Source organism: Parambassis ranga, chromosome 13 (assembly GCF_900634625.1).
Source record: "Parambassis ranga chromosome 13, fParRan2.1, whole genome shotgun sequence".
NCBI lineage: Eukaryota > Metazoa > Chordata > Actinopteri > Ambassidae > Parambassis > Parambassis ranga.
In genome coordinates, this window is record NC_041033.1 from 7,252,657 (window position 1) to 7,277,369 (window position 24,713).

Below are 24,713 nucleotides of genomic sequence, written 5' to 3' on the forward strand. Positions count from 1 at the left end.
AAGTGAAAGGTTATAGCAGAATCACACTGTAATGAATCACTGCTTTACAAAAATATAATATCGGCAGCATTTTGTTTTTCTTTCATTACAAACCCTGTCGCCTGAATCCCAGTTCAGATTGCTGCCGCATTCAGTGAATCTGTCTGTGTCTGGCTGAGAGTGTTTGCTGTCCCTGACCGTCCTCTATGATGTTTTATACAAAAGAAACGTTTCATCATCTCCCAGACCTCAAATGTGCTTTTAATTGCAGTGCAGACCTATTTAACAAATCCTACTCTCTGTTCATTTATGTGGGATTTCTGTGCAAAATGACAGACCTTTGCCCACCATTCAGCACAGACGTGTGAGTGAAAAGAGCCGCTGTGACCCCCGCTGTATGAAGACGGAAACTTGCCAGCCCGCTGTGAAATAAATATGGAAGGTTACTGAGGGATTACTGGAGCCTGTTTCATAGTGTAAAACCAAGGAACGCTTGGTATTCTGTTATTTGACTTCTGCACAGACCCACACGTACACACACACCTTTCCTCTCTGACCTCATCCCAAATGTTAGTGATTGATTGACAGGTCTGAGCTGTAACCATGGGAACGAGGATGGAGGTGGCACAGCTTGAAAGCAGGATGAACACCGAGGACTACAGGAAGTTACAAAGTCTTTTCTTGGTGACTCTTTGTTTTTTTAAATCTCATAACACTTTATATTTGTATCACATATAACCAGGTGTGACTTATGATGTTGACACAAGAAGACAGTACTTATTGTCTAAACATTCCTGCAGGACTCTTCGGGTGCATCTCTCTCCTTATCCAGGGCCGAATTCATCGATTTGGCTTGGTCATCAGTGGGCCGTGGATCCAAGGAGGAGTACGGTCTCTTGTTTGACAGCGTGGTCGTCACTCAGGACCACCGCGGCCTCCTTCTGGACACCGTGCAAGAAGAAGGACGCGTCGACTGGGGAGGACTGTGCTCCTTTCTGCTGCTGGAGCTTTCTGATAAAATTAAGAACAACAGGACTCTTAGTGTGCCGTGCTGGAAGCCCCCGCGCACCTTCACCTGTCCACACCGAGACCCAGTTCAAAAGGTAAAAGGTCACTCATCTTAAAGCGAGCGTTTTGTTGTGAGGATCTGTTTTAAACCTGTGACCCGCTGCTGCATGTTATCTGCAAAACATTTTGACATTGACAGACCGAAGACTCTGCTGACTGGATGGAGTTCCACATTATTAAACACAGTGCACAGAAATGTTCAAAAGTATTAGGGTCTGGCTCATCAAAATGGCACACCTCTTTTGAGATAAATGGCTCTGGACTCCTTTAACATCTATCAATTAATATGGAAATGAAGCAGCCGGTATAAAGTGCCTACCCCTGTGGATAAAGTGAGGGCTCACCACTTTAATCTTTCAATCCTGAGTATGTCAAAATGTCAGAATGTTGTGTCAGTTGTTTTCCAAATGACTGGAAGGTTTTGACGCTTTTAGCTTAGATCAGTCTTAAAGAGGCAGAAGACTAATGTGAAAAATTAGGGAAAATATACCTAAACCTGCAAAGAGTACACTCTGCACAACACATTAGTGCGTTTCAGTTGCAGATGTTTTAGTCACCAAAACATTAGCTTTTTAGGTCTGCAGAAGAATACATTGACTAAAAACATGTATGCTGCCTTCAGAGCTGTCTTCTGATATCGTATGCTGATGACATTGATCAGTTTCCATCTACTACACCTCCTGACTTCAACAATTCGGCCTGTTGGCCTCTATTCAGCAAAATTATTTTATCGGGTTGAAGCTCATCCACCATTTTTTTGCTACCATGCAAGGGTGTAGTTTTAGCATGGATGGAGGGGAAGCGTCCCCACCAATGTCCAGCAATTGCTAAATTGTCCCCACCAATAATTTGATCCCCTCCAAAAAATAAGCCCTTGATATTCTGATTCTGATTGGGTTATATCAAGGGCTCTGGTCCGACCGTAACATATATGGCCATGTGATTGGCTGTGCCTTTCCCTGCTGTCACATGTGTGGCTTGGTGCATATCGAAGAGATGGCAGCCATAAAAAAGGAGTATAAATAAACCTGTAAGTCACCTAAAGTTCGCTAATAAAATTAGTTCATCATAATAATAATTGTCAGAATCTTGGTCCCAACCAATGCCAAAAGCAAATCTACACCCTTGCTACCATGGTAACAAGTCCCACCTCAAATAACCACAAAGCAACAATTTACTCGATTTCCTATCTCCAGTTTGCATCACAATTTCAGATTTTTACTATTTTTGTCCAACATATTCACGACCAGGAGAGAGAAAATTGCTCCTAAGCATCATACTAATTTACTTTTAATAACTACAACTACAACTTTTTTTTTTGCTTTTGTGAAATCTGTCAGATGATGGAACTGAAGGTGAGCCAACATTTGGGTGGTGTTGACCCGCTTTGCTGAGGTATCAGCATCTCCTGCAGTGTCTACTATTAACATGTTAGAGTTTTAAAAAAATAAGGGTGAAGTCAGGTCAAACTGAATTGCAGTGTGCGGTATGCTAATTCGAAGTAAACATTGTCTGCGTAACTCGTCAGCCATGCATCAATAGGTAATTAGAATAATAATTACAGATAAATATATGATGTGCCAATTCAAGACATGGTGCAAAGCCTTCAGTTGAAAAAAGTCTGCTATAATTAACTGGTAGAACATCTAAACCCTGACCTCAAAATGAACATTTCTTTCTTTCTCATCGCGTGCAGCCTTTTGTGTTCTTGTAATACAGCCAATAACATCCTTCCATTTATAAACGCTCCTTTGTTTCATTAGCCTCTGCCTTTCTCTTGCATCCAATAAGAGGAAGATTTAAGGAGATGCTGGTGTTTTGAGTAGTTTATGGTTATGGAGTTGCCACAAAGAAGAGGAAATGTGATATAAAGTACATGTTTAAGCCTCACTTACAGATTTTTATTAACTTCTCATACTAATGCTGCAAATTGCTTTGCACTATTGAAGCTCTTCTGGTGGTTGGTGTTGAGGTGGTGTGAAGCACAGTGTACATGCAAAATCTGATACCAATTTAGAAGCTGAGCATAACAACTCGGGAGCTTCTGATTCCATGTTTCTTTCTTTCATCTCTTTCCAGCATAGGCCAATCATCTTTTGGCCTGTGTCTTATCCGTCATGTTTGTTCTGTCTCCTCCCAGGTGTTGTACCTGCAGAGTTCAGGTCAGTATCTGACCGTGAGCAGAGGAGGAACTGTGGGGCTGCGTGACAGAGAGAACATGTCCCTCCTTCACACACTTCACTTGCACAACAGCACGGTGGCACCCAAAGACCTCTGGGTCACAGACATGGTGCTGCTGCAGAACATCAACAAGGTGACCCTCTATAATCAGTCCGGTTATTGATCATCGGTGATGCTCCTTCATCCTGGTTCCTGTTTCTTAGCTTTCGTACAAATGAATTTATAAATTAATAATTGATTAGTAGCCTCTGATATTGGGACCGATAATGCACAGAGGTAAACAACTGTCTCACTCAATAAATGAATTATTGATGTGTGGTTTTGGTTAATGGCATCACAGACATGAAGCTGTTGCATAAAGTTCAGAAAGTTAACGTTCATTTTTTAGTAATAAGACCATCAATTATTGATCATTACATTTAATTAGCAATCCTTTAATCTGCAGATGTATGGAGGACACACACTTTAATTGTGTTGAATAACATGCATTCATTTAACATGGAAAGTATGTTTACTATTATTATTTTATAATAAGAAGAAGTCTGGCTAAGTAACTTGTTTCTGCTTATTCTCAGATAGCGGTGTCATTCACAAGTAAAGAGGTGTGTTTTTATGACATACTGTCTAAACAGGACTTCAGCTGCAAGTATAAACTCCAGGTAATATTAATAATTAGAATCATAATCCCTAACAGGCTGTAAGGTTTGGCTTCTGTTTTTGAATATCATATTCTTGACTTTTTTGACTTTGACTATAGTAACAATATGAGTGCCTTCATGTATCAATGCTCATTATCATCAGGGTTTGAAGTTTACTCCATGGTGCCTCGACTACTGGGTTAACCCTTCTCAGCCTGACCTGGCTGTCCTCACCATTGGAGACATTGGAGGGCAGGTAATACACATAAAGAGAAGGAGGAGGCAGAATGCTTTTGGCGACATGTTTTTCTGTATGTGTCCGTTGGTCCATCCCTCTAAAAACTGTGTGTGTGTGTGTTTTTTCAGGTCAGTGCTTTATATTTTACCTCAGTGCAGATCTCTCTGTTTGAGAGACACCATACGAGATCGGACTCTGACTCAGCAGACATCATCCTGTGGGATGAGCTGGTCAAAGGCAAACATTACTGCTGTTACACTATGACACTCCAAGCACACACCCCGGCCTGGGTTAGAAGAGGTATGAACTACACACACACACAGCAAAACACAGAAACATCTTTATTTAGGTTTGTGTTATCATTTTGTGTTTATATATTTTTTTCGTATTGCTTGTAGTTAGCATAATTTAAAAGAAAGGTTTTTCATCTAATTAAAATAATCCCACTTTTATTTACACATTTCCCAACTTAATAGCACCATCTCTCTAGCAGAGTTGGTGATGTCACTGGGTTGGTTGGTGTGGTGACAGTAGCAGGCATCAGCTAACCAGGAGTGATAGCTTTGACAGTGATTACATGTTTGTTTTGCCACTGTATGCAGTAATGAATTTTATTTAGAGTCAACGACCAGGGAAAGATCATCCACTTATAGCTGGATAGCAGCGCAGCAACAAGAGAAACATTGCTGCTAACAGGGGATGAGTTGGTAAGAGGGAGAGTCAAACAAAATGGGGGCCACATCTGACTATAATGCCCATTTGTACAGTGGTCACTACAAATGCTAGCATTACGGCTAACAGAAGGGCTTTCTTATTTCGACAAGGTTCATTTGGTCTTCACCTTTTTAACTATAAGAGTATTCACGTTACACGTCACCGGTAACATCACGTGACTTCCTAAGGAAGACTGCAGGAAGCAGTCGAAACATGTAGAATCAAGGTAAAAAACACAAAAACACTGGTCTGACTGAAAGGAATACTCTTATAGTTATAGAAGGGCTTTCTTGTTGTAGTGCTGCTGGCCAACAAACCACAATTACACATAAACCTTAAGAATTAAGAATGATCCTGCTGTTTTTAGGTTATATTGACGAACCTGATTGATAATGACTTTAGGCTCAAACATGTAATTTTAAAGATTTATTTAACAAAAAGTGCATCAGAATGAAATCTCCTACCCTACCTTTAAAACTTATTTTTCAGCATTCATTTTAGTTGTAGCTCTTTCCCAAGGTGTAGCCCAAATGTAGCTACACCTTGGGAAAGAGCCTGTAGTCTGAGTGTGCCAAATCAGGTGAATAGCTTGGGGACCAGTTCAGATCCACATTCCTGGACAGGAGCCACTGTGGACTTTCAGGCAGCACTGACTGAATTTTCAAATAAGAAACACTACAAAAGTGATTGACTTCTCTGCGTAACCCCTTATGCACTATTGAACTGCATGCGAGTGTAATGAGAGCTGTATAACTCGTCTCCCTCAACCTGAGGTAACAAGCTTATCAATCAGTCCTTTTTTATGTGCTGTAACTCCATTCAACTGGGGGTCAAACATAGCTTTCATTAGCAGGACAAAGTGGACACAAGACTACAAAATAAGTAGCTCAAGTCACAGAATGAAAGAACTCAAGGCTACATAACACACACACACACTCGACAACCTTGACACCTGGAATCCGAGCTGTTGGCATGTGTACTCCCCTCTTTACTATCAGCTTATGCAACACTGTGGAAATGCTTGGGTGTGTCTCGGTCACTGATGCACACATGCACGCACACACACACACACACACACACACACACAGCGAGTCCTGAGTCATCCACTTCATAGGCAGGCTTTTGGCTGCTGGTGTAAAGTCATGGGTTTGAGGTCTGCTCCGCTGAGATTCCCCACTTCAGCTCAGCGTGGGTAACAAAGAGGTCTCTTAGTTTTATCTCGATTGCATCATTCGGATAGGGTCTCTCTGAAGAGTTATTGGGCTGTTTGAAAATGATTCAGCAGAGGCAGCGCTCTGAGACCAGCTTGGCTGCAAAGGGAGGGGATCCTGATAAAAGAGAAAACAAGGATAAAGCACATATAAATAAGCACAACAAATGGGGAAAAACAAAGGGACGACACACAAAAAGTGGGGGAAACAAAGACGTCAGCGGCATAACAATGCAACAATAGCAACGGTTAAGTGTAATTTTACAGGCTGTGTGTGTGTGCACATAGTGTGTGTGTGTTGTGGTAAAAAAGGGAAAGCCATGTGTGAGTATATGTGTGTTTGCATACCTCTGGGGGTGCTGGTGCTGTTCTTTTGAAGTTTCCCACCCTGCAGTAAGAGTGGGATGTGTACCATTAGACATGGCTGGTTATTCAGACCTCCAAACCTTCAGGCTCATGGGCCACCAGAGAGAGGTGGAAGAGGGAGAAGGAAGGAGGAGGAGGGAGGAGGAGGAGGAGAGAGGGGGGGAGACAGAGGGAGAGAGGGGTGATGGAGGGTGGAACAGAGAGGGGGAAATTGAGAGGAAATTAGGAGGAAATTGGGATTGGCACAGACCTGTAAGGAAGAAGATGTACGGGGAGTATTTGTGAGTGAGTAAGGCATTAACATATCCTTATAACATTTTGGCCATAGAAGACGAACATGTAGGTGATTTAAAATCAGCCAAAATGTGCAGAACAAAAGAGGTTTGCTTTGATGTAGATGTGCAGTGACTCTTGCAGTTTCCCTGCTATCCTGCAGTAAACGTGTGAGATTAACTGCTACAGGGCCAAAGCAGATGTATCCATCTCTGCGTCACGGTTTGATTTGTGTCCTGAATGAACGAAGCTCCCAGTAATCAGTGGTGCAATACAGTCTTGAAAAAAATCCACTGATCTTTTAAATTCCCAGAGTGGAGAAAAAAAGACGTGATGGTATGAAGTGTAATCAGATGTCATTATTTGCCCTGGCTTTGCAGCTGATCTTTGACCTGAGACTGTCACATGTCAACTCATTTATTTGTGCTAAGCAGCCTTTAATAGAGACATGCGGCATCCAATTTCAGTCGCTCTCAGTCAAACTCTTAATTGAGATAGATGGTGATGCAAGATCCATTACATTTTCTGTAATACCAATGTGCAAATCATGCTGGCCTAATTCTATGCCATGCTGAGCGCCCATGAATTGGTTGGTTTGCCGTACAGCAGGGATGCGGTCACTGCACATTTAGCACAGCCATTTCAGAAAGTGGACATCTTTCAGAGTTCCGAAGCGGTAAAAGCATTTCAGCGTCAGCTGGGAGAAATTTAGAGAAATGAAATAAAAGGAAGAGTGTGTCATCATCTAAAATATGTCGCAATGTTATTTTTTTATTGAATATGTCGGAGTTTAAAGTAATTTGGTGTAACTTGTGCTGCACTCTGGCTCCGCACAGAGGGGCTGTTTAGGAGCCAATGGGCTGCATTTATGATTCTTTTCTTATTTCTTCTCTTCCTATGAGTTTGGACATAAAAAGCTCATTACATCATAACTATTTCATCAATACTTAAAGGTTTTTCCTGGGATCTCTCAAACCACAGACTCAACAAAAGTATAGTATAATTCAGTTGGGGTTAAGTGTGAAAAATACTGTAAACATTGCATTATGTTGTTCACCTCTTCATCTTTATTTGTTTGACTGTCTCTATATAGCTCACGGTGAAGCACAAACGTGTTTACCAGACTAAATACTTTCACTTCTCCATCTTGCAGTTCGTTACCTGGGGACACTGGAGGCCTTTGTGTCGTGCAGCACCAGTCCAGAGAGCAGCATGGTGATTGGCTGGAGGGAAAAGGAAAGCAGGAGTCTACGAGTCATGACCTACATCACAAAGAGAGGAGTGTGGGACGTGGACCACCACTGTGGACTCAACCTGATAGGTAAATTACATTAGGTTACTGTATATTTGCTAACTTTGTCATCTTTTAAAAATGTATAAATACAGTTTAGTTCATTTCAACTAACTTTATTCATGTAGCCATGGTCACAAAGAGCATGATTACAATAGCAACAAGACATCATGCGTAGGGTAGGACTATCCTGTCTCATGGTTTAAACCCAGCTCAGACTCATTGTGGGTAGCAGGTATTCAATCCAACATAAATACCCATCCACATAAGCCTGACATAAATCCTGTACAATAATTTGAATTGAAGTAAAAATAGTCAATGGGCCTTTATTAGAGTTATCAATGACATATTGTAAACAATATTTTAGAGAGTTGCATCCACATACATTTCAGCCAAAGTAGTACCTGCAATGCAGCCAATTATTATATGAAGATATGCCAAGTGACCTGGTAAACAAAGGGTCAAATAGTAAATAATTTCCCTATTTAACTTAAATGTTGTGTAATTCATTGGTGTGACTGCTTTGAGTGACAGGTGGATAGGGACTTCCACAATGAGCATCACTGTGTAGGATTCATTCATCTTTACATAAAGTCTTGGTCCCCCATGACCAAATGGTCACCATGCTGTTGTCAGGCACACTATTGGCTTATATAATGTATATAATAGGTTAAAATCCTTACTTGACTTACAATTACAAAAAAAGAACATCCAGTGCTTGGAAGCTACCATTTCTAGCCATGGTGACCACACACACATACACACACACACACACACAATTACAAGGTTAAAATAACTGGTAATACATGGGCCCTCTGTGTATTGTTTATGTGAAATAATTAAAGATTAGTATGTGAATGAGTTATTAAATCAAAGTAAATGTGCTAATTATAAGCCATCATAATGGGCAAATGGCTCTGTAAAAATGGAGTATGAGGAAACCTGTTGTAACAGTGTGGCTGGTTGTAGCCACAGCAGGTGTGGATCATCAGGTCCTGCTTTGGAACCCTTTCGTGTCCTCTGAGCCGATGTGTGCACTCAGTGGACACTCCGGTCCCGTCACCGCAGTCCACTTCCTGCAGACCAAGCAACAACTGCTCAGCTTCTCCAAAGATAAGGTAGATGTATGTGTGTGTGTATGTGTGTGTGTGTGGCAGCTCCTTGTTAGAACTGATTATACAGAGATGAAGAACTATATACCAGATATTAATAATTCTGTAATTCAGATATTAATTGTGATTTTTTTTCTGTAATTAGAGGAAGGGGGCTGTGGTGCAGATGATTGGTAGTAACGGTTTCATACAGTTTCCATTGCATGAGCTTGTGTTTCTCAGAATAAAGACCCTGTTTCCTTGAAACTCTTCTCTCTGATGCAAAGAGGATGTTGGTGCTTGTGCTGCTCTTCCTCTCCCTGTTGTAGCGCCGAGCATGTTTGCCGTCTCTTTGGCTTTTCTGAAGAGAATGAATATTTTAGAGGTGATTTATGTTCCATCTGCCTTCTGCTCAAATGCCATCTGCCAAAAAAACTCTGAAGGCTTTACCTCAGCTACCTCTGGAATAGTTCCTGAAACAGAGGCACTCATCTTGTTTTGTGTCATATAGCAATATGGCAGGACTCTTGTGAACTCTGAGTAAGTGGCACTAACGTTCAGCTCGCCGACAGCTGGAGAAGCATTTTTTTTTCTTGGCAATGTCTGTATTTGTTTGGTGATTAAAATAGTGACTCGGAATGTAGTGGTGATGGGCACTGCATGTAGCCATTCATGCACTCTTACAAACGCCGTGAATAACCCCTTTTCTTCACCATCTTTCCAGGTGCTGTGTCTATGGGATGTTTCCACTCAGCAGTGTATTCACCGTCTGGAGGGTGTCTTCCCAAAGACGCAGGAGGACACACGTGTTCTCCTCTTCCTCCACGAGGAGCATCAGCACCTCCTGCTCACATTTAACAGCCTGCTTCTCCTGCTGGAGACCATGAAAGAAAAGAAGAGGACCAGCAGCCACGAGCATCCTGTCACCTGTGTGCTGTACAACAGTCTGTTCAGACAAGTATGCATAAGTCTGTAAACAACACTTTGTGGGCTAACAATCGCCTGCAGTGGGAAGCGTCGCTTCTCAGCAGGCAAGGGACCTGCATGGAGGCCCCTGTCCAGGCATGATAAGACCAGATTATAATGATTAAATATAATGATAGAATAAAAAGTCCTAGTCCAGCTTTAACTTCCATTAGCATCACAATTTTGTTAGTTTGCAGTTTAATAGTAGATTACTTATCTAACTTAACAGGCTAGTGTGTCCAGGCAGCTTTTCTGGTCCACTGTGTGAGCGGTGCAACCAGATGTCAGCACCGGTGTTCTGTCAAACTCTTGATGATTAATATCTACTACCCTCCATGTCTCTCTCTCTCTCTGCAGGTAGTCAGCAGCGACTCTGCCTCCTCTGTGATCTGCTGGCTGGCTGACACAGGCCAAAAGGTCAAGCAATTCCACCGTTGTCACGGTAACGCAGAGATCTCCACCATAGCCCTGGACGGCACGCAAACCCGTCTGTTTACTGCAGGCACTGACGGCAAGGTTAAAGTAGGTGAAGAGGCACACACACACACACACTTGTTCAGCCGTGATTCATGTAGCTGCAGGTCAAGTCTGATTAAGACATAAACTTTGAGCTGAGATGCACAAATGCAGGAGAGGTGAAGGAGAGAGTTTTTAGGAAAAAATAAATACATTTTGAGAAATATATACACCTAAGCCTGGTGACCTGGGTGCAGGGTTTCCAGGGTGTACCCTGCCTGTCACCAATAGATAACTGGGATAGGCTCCAGCCCCATCATGACCCTGTACTACAGGACAAAGTGGGGTCAGAAGATGGATGGATGGATATACACCTAAAGACATTATTGACTTATAACTATATATAAGTTGTTAAAGTGACAAAATCAAACAGCTGCAGCCAAACATTTGCCTTTATATTTTTAGATCAGGAGACCATATAGAGCCTGACATACATCTGGTACAATCATTCAAATAATGGATGGATAAATAGGCTTCCGTCTTTCACAGCTTCTCTCTCTTTTTGAGTTAGTATTCCAAACATGGGGTGTTATTATAGTGAGTATTGTTTCAAAGATTAAAGTGCTGCTGCATAATGAATCCAAGCTTACGGCAGTCGTCTCTACAGTTAAATAAAAATAATTATGCACTTTGTAATCAATATAATCAACCACATCAGCTCTCTGACCCCATGAGCTCTTGTGAGGATGCAACCTTGTGTATCCCGTGCAATGTGCAAGCAGCGTCATTTTTACACTCGCTGCCATTGAAAAACGACTGCACTCGTCATCACCAGCAGAAAATAAAGCAGGCACCCCTCGGGCCAATTAGCAACAAGATGCATCATCTCTCCAATTTTCATCAACACAGAACCCGTTGTGTAGCAGTTAGGACCATTCAGAATTTGAAATTTTGACCTTTTAATTACAGTGTCCCCATTGAGCCAATCAGTGTTTCTTTGTTAAATGCCACAAACAAAGACACAGACACAAAAAAAAATCACGCAAAATTGGACAATGAAAAAAATTACCTTAGCAGTCACACTGGATTGATGTAGGATAGTACGCTCTGCTGCTCATGGGGCACCAAAATCCCCCCCAAAAAACACTTTATAATTATTTAATTAATCCAAACATAACATTTTGATGTTGTGATTATAGATTTTTAAAGATTGATTGTCTTTCAGGTGTGGGACTTCAATGGCTGCTGTCTGCACAGAATGAACGCTGGCCTGGGTCAAGCTGTGGACATCTCCCAGGTGTTGTTGCTGAAAAGGAGCATACTGGTGATGGGCTGGGAAAGGTAGTTCAGCTGTGTGTCATTTACTTATTTCTTGCCCACTTACATTATGCAGTCTGCGTGGCTCAATGCGTCAATGCATGCAATGCGTAACACACATTGCACGTAATATAACAATCTGTTGAAGCTCTGGAAAGTCCTAAGCTTCTGCTGCAAAAACAAAGAGAAACTACCGTTTCAAGAAAATAATGTGTTATTTAGGTAGAGTTAAGTGTAACAGCTACATGCCATGGTTCAAGTAGTTTAATAATAACACTGACCTCCAACACAGAGAAGATACACCACACACACCATCTGTGTTTGTACTCACTGTTTCTATTTCAGGCTGTAATTCTTTCTCCGACTGCTGATTTCTGTTTTTATCTGGACCATCAGTAACTTTTATTACAACCGTCAGATGCTCTGCCTCTCAGCTGCTGTAGCATCCTCTGTCCACGTCCCTGTGGCTATCATACGGCTATACATCAATAAAGTAATAGTCAGGACTTGGTAACAGGATTGGGTTTAGCTTGGACTAAGGGGCGAATAATTGTTGTATGTCCTCACAACAGCAGAAGTAAAAGTGTGTGTGTGTGTCTGTCAGTCCTTTCCCGCTGTCTTCCTGCCAACATCTCAGAGCCAACCAGACATCTGGACCCTAACAAGTCAGAGCACTCCGGGGTGCTCACAGTCACTTTACTATCGCTACCTCATATTTGTGTGAACACATCTGTGTGTGTTTGTGTGTATGTGCGTGCTTTCTTTGTATACCCACATCACATCTGCTCTTCTTCATCATCGTCATCATCACCATCATCATTTCACACCCAGTGAGCTGAACTCAGCAGTGTGCTATCATCAAGTTATACGACTCCCTCTTTTTCTGTCTTTTCTCTCCCTCTCATCTCTCTCTACACACACACACACACACACACGCTTTCTTGCTCTCTGGGGTGTCACAGTGGTAAAGGGAACATAGACGACAGATCAGCAGCAGTAAAAGAAAATAGTACCGTTATGACTTTCATCACTCATATAATTTCCTGTTATATAATTCAACCCAGAACACAGTTTAATCCTTACAGGTCAAATATACCATACCAGTGTATCACCATATAAGCACATGGGGTATAGATGGATATACCGTACATCATCAGATTGTCCTGTGGGATGTGGAGTGGGTAAATGAATGATGTTTGTATATGTAGTGACGGATTCTTTCACACCTTCCTCCCCACCTCCTTCCCTCTGTGTTTGTCTCTGTAGGATGTTAACAGTTTTCCACCTGCACTCCTTCTCGCAGTCCTTTGTCGAGCCCTCTGAATGGAAGGGTGGGGTTGAACATCATGGGGATGTGCTCTGTGCCGCATTCCAGCCTCCACAGACTCTAGTCACAGGTGTGTGTGTTTTTTTAGTGTGTGCATCAAGTGTTTCTTTTTGATTGATTTGTTTCACCAGAATTATTAAGATTATGTGCATGTGTGTTCTCTTCTTCTTTTTGAATGACTTTAACAAGCTTTTATTAAGAACAAGGAGGCTTCATGGAGAAGAAAGAGGAAGAGATGGAGAGATGGTAAAAAAATAAGACTGCAAAAAACAAAGGCTAGGAAATGAAAATCAAAAACAAAACTTCAGTGCGGGAAAATAACTGCGAGCACTTATCTGCTGATTAAAGTAAGTGGTGTTGTTATCAAAGGAATGAAGCTCCACTCTTCCTCTCTCTCTCTCTCTCTCTTTCTCTCTCTCTCCCTCTCTCTCTCTGCTGGAAATAGCTCAGTGTTTTTAATGTGTGTCACACGTGTGGGCGGAAAGAGAATTAATGCACAATCAAAAGTACAAATGTGTGTGTGCGTATGTGTGAGCGCGCCCACACAGCTGTGGGTGCGTACTACCCCCAAACTTTGAACGCTCCTCATTCTAGCATTTGTATTCATGTCATAAAAAAACGCTTAACTTAGACAACAGAAGTACAAAAACAACAACAACAAAGGACAAGTGAGCTGGAATTGATCTCATTAGAGATGCCCTGTGTGGTTTTAATGTACTGTAGATCTGTCAGTCCCTTTTAAGCCAGCGTTCCTCCCTGTTGCCCTTTGTTAGTGCAACCCACGCTGCTCAGAGAAACACTATTTTAGTTAATTTTTTTCCTCTTTTCAAATGAATTAGTATTTCACTTCTCAAAAGAACAACAGCTTTTATTTTCTCTCTGGTGAGCTAACATTTGCCTCCAACCAAGACCGAAAGCTTTAAATGTAAGAAACCTGTTAATTTGAAAGTTCTGTCCTAATTAAATTCCTAATTAGTGGCTGCATTAAAGGCAAGTACACACATATAGTAGTGAAAAAAACACACAACCAGCACTACATTCATCTAACAAGATCAAGATCTATTTGCAATAAAAACACTTCCTTCAGTTATCTTTCTTATTTTAATGTGTGAGCTAGCTAAGCTCCATCATCTGAGAGCCTCCCCTCACTCAGGGTATTCCTGCTACGCTCGAAAATAAAAGGATGCATTGCAGAAAATGAGCCAAGCAAATGTGATCATGCAGTTAATCACTGCAGAGATTCAGTGGTTTGAAATTAAAATAATAATAATAATAATAATAATAATAATAATAATAATAATAATAATAATAATAATTAATGGCTCACTCATATGAAAAGAGTCCTAAAATCACACCAGTGCTTTTTAATATGCACAAAAACTAGGTGCCTCTAGCTAATAGAAGAGCACACAAACAGCCTGCTCTTGTTATCCAATCACTTTTTTTTTTTTTGTATTTCACTTTTTGTGACTCATGAACTTTGGAACTTGGCTCCAAAGTTTCTACATTTCAGTTGAAAGTTTTGTTTTTGGACCCTTGATTCCAAACCCTGTGGCATTTCTTCATATCTGCCAAGCTGTCACATTGAGCAACAGCCGCCATGATTAACTGAGAGACAAGGAACTAGCTTGTCTCGTAGAGAAAAAAAAAAATTGGCATCCTTATATGCCAAAATGACCCAGTCTGATGCAGTTTATAGGATGTTAAGATGGCGTACTTTGAAATTCCAGCAGTGCCTCTTAGGACCCATCACATTCTGAGATTTTTTTCAGCCTGGGGGGATTGAACTGGCAATCCTCCAGTCACTGGTCCACTCCTATAACCATCAAGCTACCAAGACTCTGCACCCAATTTGCCCCAGTATGCTCTTCAGTTTGTGAAGTTGTATCACTTTGGCTCACGTACTGATAGTTCACTTTAAGGTTACCAGTCTGCACAATTAGAGCGAAGACACAAACCGCAGGTCTTCTCCGGCCTTCTGAGACAGATCAAGGCCAGAGATAAGTATTGAGAGTGATAAAGTGACGGATGGATGTAGAAAGGTAGATAAGAAGAGTGTGTGTGTGTGCTTAAATCTGAAGGTAGAAGTGGTTTGGAAGGAAATGAATTGTCGGTGCTGGAACAAAAGCACAATTCAGAAGCGACTTTGTGAAACTTCTTCAAAGTTCTCTGCGCAGTTTCTTTGTCAGTGTGTTCAGCTCCTCTCTCTGCTTGTGTTCTGTTGTTTTTTTTCTTCTTCCCGCACTCTGACACTCCTCGTTCACTTTTGTTTATTTTTTACCTCATCTTCCTTGTTTAGCCTGCTGCATTTCCTCCTCCTCTGTCTACGCACACATACACACGCACACTTCAATTTAATGGCCAATTTAAATTATGTTTATTAGTGCTTACTCAGTGGGAGTGTATGGGAATGATACTGTTTATTTCAGTCTCATGCATATGTGTGTGCCTGCTAGGTTTATATATGATATACATAATACATATATTAGATATGTTACAAATAAAACATGATATTATGATGCTGGTGTGTTTGCATGTGACTGTGTGGTTGCATAATATTCCTGCTTAACCCAAATCCTTTTGTTAATAGTTGATGGAAAACAAAACAAAAGCCACGACTTTCGGATTTTTCCCAGCATAGGTTTTTGCATAAAATCCCTCCCTTTATCTGCAATTTCTTTTTTGTTCATAACCTGCTGTCACTCAGCCAATTGCTTTATAATGTTGATGCCTCCAGAGGCCTTGGCTGCTGAATGCAAATGATTCACCTCATAAATAGAGTCTCTTCTGTTATGAGCTATGATTCTGATAATCACAGACACAAATACATTAGTGGCTCAATGTGTGGATCAAACGTGCAACCTTTTAATTTTTCTCTCATTAGAGGGACGGATGTATCCACATCAGCTCGTGCCATGACCAAAAAAAATCAGAAAGTGTTGTAATTCATTCATAAAACCCTCCTACGCTTTAATATCCTGTGCATTGCTCTCGCTTCCTGGCCTGGGGCCATATTTGAAAATAAGGGCGAGTCACATTGGCATCCCTATTTCCTGCATTTTTACACGCATCTACTCAAAGTAAAATGTGTGAACTCTCTGTGTTATTTTATTTTTATATTTTATTACTATTTTCCAAATGTCTTCCGCGAAGCCACGGAGCACAAAGACGGCCTCTGAAAGCGGTGAAGCCTTTGTTTCAGTTGGCAGCGGTGTTCTTCAGAGCTTGCAGTGAGAGCTGTTTTTCACATCAGAGCACGCATGCTGCCAAGTTCTGCGTTAGCGCTGGAGTCACGGCACCAGTGACAAAAGTCAATTTAAAGTTCTGTTAGGTCTCACACATACTCGGGACTGCGTGCATGTGTGTGTGTATTGTGTGTGTTCTTGCATCTGTTTGTTTGTTTGTTTCTTGAATCACGTTGCAGCAGGAACATTTGGCTGATGTGGGACTCTTCATCCATATTCAGAGTCTTTGCAAGGTTCAGCTTGACTTCACACACACACACACACAGCAGGGTGCATGTACACATGGGTCCTGTCTGTGTACCTCCTTCAGTCGCAACCCCTTCTTTCATTCTTTTTCTATCCTCGAATCCCTTAATCCTCCTTGGCTGAACACCTTCCAAGCGACCAAGGTGCAACTCATCTGAACTTTGACGGAAGGCCAAAATGATTTAGGACTGGAATTGTTAGCTCAGAAATTCGAATACTTGATGAGACTTGATGATATTTTGCTGTTCCGCTGTATCTAATCACTGGGGAAATTGATGAAATCAGATGACAACGTAAAGCGATGTCTCATATGTCAGTGTCTGTTGGGCTCGGAGACTGCTAGTTTTTTTTATTACCTTTAGTACATACTGCTTAAGAGATCAGTGCATTAGACCCATATTGTAGTGTCGGTACAGTCCTTCAGCAGCCCTCACAGAAGTCATCACCATAGCCTGTGCATTTGGCTACATGATGTCACATGCACATGCACATGCATGTAATGACATCTGTGATTCATGTCCCGCTACATGAGGCCACAACACCTACCAATCAGCCGCGTCATCATAAAGTTGTGCCTCCACTTCCTTTTACCCTTTGCTGTCCATATTTATGTTCTCCGTACCTCACAGATACAATACGTGTGCTGTACATGTTTGCCTTATGTATGTACAGCACAGTGCACACTGATGTCTATGCAGTGTGTTGTGTTTTGTCTGTGTGCTGTCAAAATTGCCCGAGCTTTGTGCATCAAAGCACTTTTGAAAGTTAATGAGTGTGATTAAGCCATCTGCATCTAAAGCTCAGTGTTGTGTAGATAATGCAGATGATATACACTCTCATTCCCTCTCTTTCTCCACACACACACAAACACACACACACGGGACATGATAAAAGCCGCTTGAAATACAGAAGCTGGCCCTGGGCTGCATGAATAATGCAGGCAACCCACAATCCCATAAACTTTATACCTCCTATTGCTCACACATACTCACCTCCCATAGCCAATACACTCCTCACATATCTCATTAACTCCTGCTGTTCAACTGTCGAAGCGCCTGATGAGATTTCCTGCTTTATTTGACAAACACGCACACATACAGACATGCACGCACATTCTTATATATTATGTAGATTACTTGGAAAGCACTTTCTCTTAAGGTGAAAGTTAAGGGTTGAGTGGCGGAACAGATGCTATCCGGGGACAGATGTTGAGCCTTACCATCTTTAAAGTGGTTTTAGTGGCTGGGTTGCATGATTCTGCAGCAAGTAAAAATGTGTCTGTTGCCAAAAAAGTTTTGTTTTGTTTAGATTGTTTTTATATTTCCTTTGAAAACAAGATTTTTTTTTCCCTCCTGAGAAGGATCTCTGTAAATATGAAAGCTTGTAAATAGGTAGCAGGGAAATATTCTACAGTCATAAAATAAAAATAAATAAATAAATATTGTTGCATGTCTCATCTGATGTGCGCAGGAAGCTACGATGGAGAGATCGTGGTGTGGAACAACAGCACGGAGAAAGCTTTGAAGAAACTGCGGCCATACAAAGACTCCAAGAAGCAGCAAGGTCTCAAAGTCTTTGCTTGAATCCAAAAGAAACGGTGTTAATGTTTCTCACTCAGATTTCACATGTATCTTCTGCTGTAGGATCTGTCTTGTGTTAATAATTTTAGTTATATCTCAAACTCTCTTGTTGTTGCTCAACCCTGTCCCTGATTCTCACCTTTTGTTTGGTACGAAAGGCAAAGAAGACTCAGAGAACTGCATCGGCATCACCAGGTTGTTCTTTATACCAGGACGCACATCTGTGACTGCAGCTACAGGTAAAACACTCAAAACCTTAGAGTTATTTTCGTGTATGTCTCTGACTTATTCTTTATATTCTATTCTAAGTGGTTGAGAGCACTCTTAACACAAAATTAAGAGAGGTATTTAACAGAGCGTTGCTAAATTCGAGGCCCAGTGTAAGCCAGCATCTCTGGAGTTTCCCCAGAATAATTCTGTATTTGGACTTCAGTGAGGCTGTCAGCAATATGAACTCATCCCTTTGCCAAAATGTGTTGCCAGGTTTACTATACTAATACAAAATTCACAGTCTGGATACCAGGTGGGGATGTTGCCTTGTTGTCTGCAGCCCATTTAACCATACTATAGATCCCTTCTCACTGTGGGAACCTAAATAACGTAAGGAGTTGACTGTTTTTCCATCTATTGTGTGCATTGTGTTTACACATCATGAAGTCAGTATTGGTGTTGTATATTGTTGCTAAGATACTTTACAGTATATACACATCAATGATTCTTTGATGTGGCAGGTTTTCTAATTATCACTGCTTTCACAGAAACAATGTCCTGAACTCTGAAACTTACTTTCCTTTCCTTGAGTAGTTTAACCTGCTCTTTCTTCAGTTTTTATATCAACCAACATAGATTTACTAAAATAGGCTGTTATTTTAATAAATCTATGTTGGTTGATATAAAAACTGAAGAAAGAGCAGGTTAAATTCTGCTTATTAATGGTGAAACACTGATATCAGCATATTTGACCTTAAAATTAAATATTGTCTATTGGCAGGTTGAAACTGACTAATGTTCAACATTTCCTCAGTGGACACCTCATGTCTGCATGTATGTCTGCACTGTGGAGGATTTCAGTTTTCATAAATGGCTAGCATAGCTGCTGTCTGCTCATGATTTCTCTGCATTGGCATTTCTTTAACACTACAACTTTAATGACTCATTTCATTTATTAAGTTAATACTGGAAGACTCAGGTAGTCTTAGTTGGTCCCCCTGTGGTGGATAGGGCTAATCACTTCACCTTGCTTTGGTGTCCATGCCAGAAATCTTGGTGACATTTTAATTCCTTTAAAATTTGACAAACAAATTGACTTTGCTGTAAAGGGTTGTTTTTTTTCCCTGGTTAGAAACATATAGCTTCACAAACCACCATTCCCCTCATTTGATGACTTTCATTTCCTCATGGCTTGACTTACGTCTGCCCCCTGTGTTTGGGAATCAGCCAGTCATAATTGTCTTGTATGCAGCTGGTACACATGTACTGGGTCCCTCTGCACTGGCTACCTGTCAAGTACAGTGTTTAGTTTAAGGTTATTTATTATTAAAGCCTCCTGTGGTCTTGGGTCACACTACACCTCTGAGCCCTGTTTCTATCTCCCCTCTGCTGCCTTTCTGACCCAACTGTCAAATCCTCACATCCACTTCTTCTGGCTGTTCCATGAGTGCAGCTAAGGGAACTAGTGACCTTTGGTTTACCTGTTTAATAAAAGTTCTCTTTAGATAATTTCATATTTTAAATCTGTCTGTGCTTATGAGATATGGTGTTACAGATGTTATATGTCCATCAGGTGGTGCAGATTTGGTGTCCTGTGGTAGCTCAGGTGTGGTCAGGCTCTGGAACACCCAACATGGCTGCCTGGTGGGACAGTTCGAAGCTCACAACAGGGATCTGGGATCTATTGTAATGGCTGTCAGCCCCTGTGGGAGATACCTGGCAACGGCTGATAGGGAGGGAACAATCAAGACATGGGATATAAAGGTAGGTTGTGATTGATTAAACATAAGACTGGAATCATCTTTCCAATTTCTTTGAAGAAGAAGCGCAGACAGAGCAAGTGACAAAGGCTGATGAACACAGAGCCGGGGGTGGGGGGGGGGGGCAGAGATCAGACGGTAATAGACAGACAGAGTGGACCCTGGATATTTCCATTAGATCAGGCATGTTGTTCAGTCTGAGACTGACAGCACTGTCTGTCATCCGGAAGCCTCTGCAGCTTGAGTGCAATGGAGACAGTCAATCATTTCGAAAATCTCCCCTGATGTTTCAGCACAAGACGATGATGGCCGTGTCCTTTTTAGAGCTTTATTTTTTATGATATTAGAAGCCATTTGAATGAATGACAGAACTACACCTTTATTTTTTGGAAAATTTACCTCCATTAGAAGAGGATATCAACAATAAAATCATCAGTAGTTTTTTTTACATCTGCATAATGTAAGAAGAGTTTCTTATACACAGAGAGGCCTTTTGACTTTTTGACTCCATTTATGGAGACTTGGTTTGTGCCAACGGTGTGAGGCGTAGCTGCATCACTGTCATGCCCATAATCGCGCTAAAAGAACACCCTCTCGGGTGTTATTGCCACAATATTCAGAGCTCAAGTCTCTGTCACAGTTTATAAGAGGGGATGAATTCAGATGGGTTTGTATCATTTGGCTTCAAGTTTAATTTATGGTGATTTATGTATATATGGAACAGAGTTGAAGAAGTTGAGCAAGCTCAGTGCTCTGGTAGAAATCCTGTCCTTCGGCAAGTTTGGAGCGCAGTCTGGGATCAGCTGGATGACTAACATGACTGCTAAGTATACAGTGTTGTGTGCACAGGCACAGGACTTCTCAGTGTAGTCCCAGCTCTCAGTCTAGAATAGAGAAGTCTGGGTCAGTAGTAGGACTGTTAAGGTTTAAATGGGAATGAATGCTGAGGCGATGTGAACAGCCTGGTGACTTTATGTTTTATTGTCCTCAGGATTATTGTCTCAAGCCAAATGAAGGACTAACCAAAGAACTCCCAAACCTACTGCGCAGTTTCCGCCCACACCTTGATCACGTGACTCACCTGGAGATGTGCGTGCACGGCGATAGGCTCCTCCTCCTCTCGGCATCCTCAGACTGCAGCGTTGCTCTTAGCTACCTGCCTGGAGACGCTGTTGGTTTGTTCGGACAGGTAAACATGCACTGCAGTAGCTTGAGTTATACAACTTGTGTGTTTGAGATGAGTTCTTTTTTGGTATTTTTTTTCCCCTAGCGGTAACTCTCAAGGTAACACCCTCAGATCCTCACAGTTCAAATATACAGTGGGTACAGGCTGGCTCTGATAAAAACCAAACCTCCCACTCTGCTGTGTGCTGGCGGGTGGCGGTACCCAGTTGATGAAATGAATGTGAAACCCAGCATCAAGCCACAGTCAGGCGTTTGTGTGTGCGTCTATGTGTGGGTTTGTGTCAAAGGAGGCCCATATTAAGTTTGCCTGGGGCAGTGTCTGCTGAATGTTGCTTCATTTCACTTTGCCTCAGGCCCACACACACACACACACAGTCACAGAAATGCATTCATATATTTTTACCCATATAAGAACATGAGCGTCTTATAGCATGTACACCTACACACACCAGCACAACACAATATGGAATGTGTTGATTTGCGTGGCTGAAAAATGCCAATAGTTAATGTAAATCAATAGTTTGTGATGTTTTCTAATGTTTTAAGCGGCATAATGCCACATTCACTCATCTCAAATTATTTTATTAGATATGGTTGGATTCATGCATAGTCTGTGTTGTGTTTATCATCCATATTCATCAAAGGATACACAGTTAATTATGAATATATTACAAAGACACTAATTCGCATTAAAGAGTTTTCCACTATATTTATAAGAGCATAATAATTAGTCTCATTGAGATTAGACTGCATGTTTAAGTGTCCTAATCCAGATGATTTAAGAAATCTTAAGTTAAAAGGTCATTTCACAAAGCGTGCACACTTACATACTCCTCCGCTGTCCGTCATCTGTAGGAGGATCACTGGTGTTTGGAGGACACAGGATCACGCCAGAGCGCTCGTGAGACAAGTGCTGACCCAGGACACAGCGCTGCAGCAGAGGACGGCGAAGTGGGCAGAAAAGCATGAGGACAGTGGACACAAGAGAGCCATTATCCAGGTGAAGAATCGAGTCAGGCTATGTTGTAAAGCTTCATTTCATTACCACAACTACAGCAAGCTTTTTATTATCCGGAAGGTAGACAGTCATGATTCTAAATGGGATCTCCAATGAATAACTGAAGTGCACCATATGTTAAAAAATATTTTATTTTCTTGACATTATTCATTAAATATGATATAAAAACAGCATTGTCTGTGATGTAGGCAGAAGGAAAGACTTGAGTCATAAAAACACCACTGAATTGCAGCTTTTTCCATTTTCTTCCTGTGCCTCAGGACAGTAACAGTGGATAGTCAAGAATGCCAGCTGTAAAGACTGATAGAACATCTAAGATGCTTCCATGTCTGTGATTTCACTTCACTTTTACAGCCAGAAAACAGCATTATTTCAGAGGATTAGAGTGCACCTGATTCTTGGAGTTCTTATAAGGCACTTGTTAATTCAATAAAAAGTGCAGCAGCTTCTCAAAATTATGCATCATCGGCAGACATTTTGTGTGTAGTAACGTTATATTTTACACTCAGTTGATGATGGATTAAAAATGATTACAACTGCCTATAGGTTGGATTGATGTTTAGCATTTATGCAAGACTGTGTCAGTTATCAGTGAATAAATGTAGACAGAAATGTGTGTTTGTACATTTTAGGCTTCTAAAATGATGTATGTTCAAATGCTGAAAAAAGTCGGACTTCACACACACACACACACACACCAATGTCGTCATTGTGCAACTCTGATACCATATCACATTATTGCTGAGAAGAATGTATGTTTTCTATAGAACCAATGTTGTACAGACATTTTTACACACGCTAACATAAAGAGGAGGAGATGGAGCTGTAAAGCTCCTTCAGTAGAAACTCACCCCAGCCTCTTTAAAAGGCTCCTTTATATTAGTTGAAAGATGTTCTCTTTAAGTCAAGAAGAAAGATGTTCTCAAGTGGAGTCAGCAGTAACAGTATGCCCAGCTCTGCATGGGTCATGGTTACAGTTTGTACAAATTACACAGTGAGAGGCAGTGAGTGATGCTGAGCAGTTAATAAAGGCCCATCAAACATGGGTGTCTTTTTCTTTTAAAGCTCTCTCACTAAAGTTGGTGTAAGTTTCAGCTCCTTTCAAGGAGAGAGAGAGAAGGAAAAAGTATTCTTTCCTATGATTTTATAACGCAGGTCCACAAATTATCATGACACAGCCATAAAAATGTAAGCAATTAGAATATGAGGATAAGGATAATGAAAGTGTTGGACAGAATGGGTGTGAGGTCAAGACAAGTGACAAAAAACTGAGCCCATCTTCACTCTACATGGAGAGAGGGGGGGTGAATGTGTGTACTGTACTGAGCTCATCAGAAAAGTTTGTGTGGTTGATTTGGTGGAAGAGGCCAATTGGCAAGTCTTAACTGGGCTTTCTGCCAGGTGCTGGGCATGAGGTGAGGCGAGGGAATGGCTTCACTCCATCAGAGCAGCCATTTGCCAGTGAGTGAGAGTGTCAGGTCTGTTCCGCTCACTCCATCACTATGTGTGTGTGTGTGTGTGTGTGTGTTTGTGTGTGTGTTTGTGGGCAATACAGGAGTCATGGATATTGATGGCTCTGGGTGCTCAGTCTAATCTCTGCGGCAACACAAAGTACTCCAGTATCCACAGGAGAAATAAGATACACTCACACAAACTCAGTGGATTTATCCTTTGTGTTCAAATAAAGTGGATTAAAAAGAGTGAATATTGAGCGAATGTGTCTGATAGCCAAATCTGTCAAATTTAGATTTGGTTAAATTTAGCACACACACACACACACACACACACACACACACACACACACGATGTGGAGGTGGGGAAAGCAATTACAAGCAGGCAGGTTGATTTTGATTTTAATTGGAGCCCTCGCTGTGAGTTCCACCTGTTATTGTTGTCAGCCAGCAAACATAAATGTGGAGCTGTCAGACCCCTGAAACTCTTTCACCGACTTTAATCGAAATTCCTGTGGCCTTATCACCTGTTCTTCCTCTGAGAACTTTTAATAAATCGGTTGAACAGTTTTAGTGCGCTGTGGTTATCTGTCGATCTGAGCAACGCAGGTTTTATGAGGATTAATAATAGCAGTGACTCCTTTACCTACATTAATGTACATGGCTGCCAGTAAAAACAAAATATCCCTGCATGTAATAGTGTTTATCCACAGTTAAACTGCTCCATTTATGCACAGTGTGCACGTTTAGATCAGCTCCTTCTCGCCTCATTCTTTACAAACCATCACTGACTGATGATGGATTTTAATGGCGTGGCTAGAAGTCATTATCAGACATGTAAGCGCACATGCAAACACACTTAAATATGCCGCAGTACACAGCCACCCCCCTCCTCCTCCTCCT

The 24,713-nt window shown here is 41.4% G+C and overlaps 1 protein-coding gene across 1 annotated transcript; it reads left to right on the forward strand.

The window, feature by feature from the left end:
- Positions 1-582: 582 nt before the first annotated feature.
- Positions 583-22,310, forward strand: LOC114445066 (WD repeat-containing protein 49-like). The gene is made up of 17 exons (XM_028420015.1): positions 583-644; positions 812-1,082; positions 3,188-3,361; positions 3,804-3,887; positions 4,030-4,122; positions 4,233-4,404; positions 7,821-7,988; positions 8,928-9,076; positions 9,774-10,007; positions 10,373-10,537; positions 11,697-11,812; positions 13,055-13,185; positions 18,077-18,169; positions 18,276-18,425; positions 19,970-20,160; positions 21,148-21,345; positions 22,197-22,310. Exons 1-17 carry the CDS (start codon positions 583-585, stop codon positions 22,308-22,310), a joined length of 2,565 nt encoding a protein of 854 aa, XP_028275816.1.
- Positions 22,311-24,713: the final 2,403 nt, after the last annotated feature.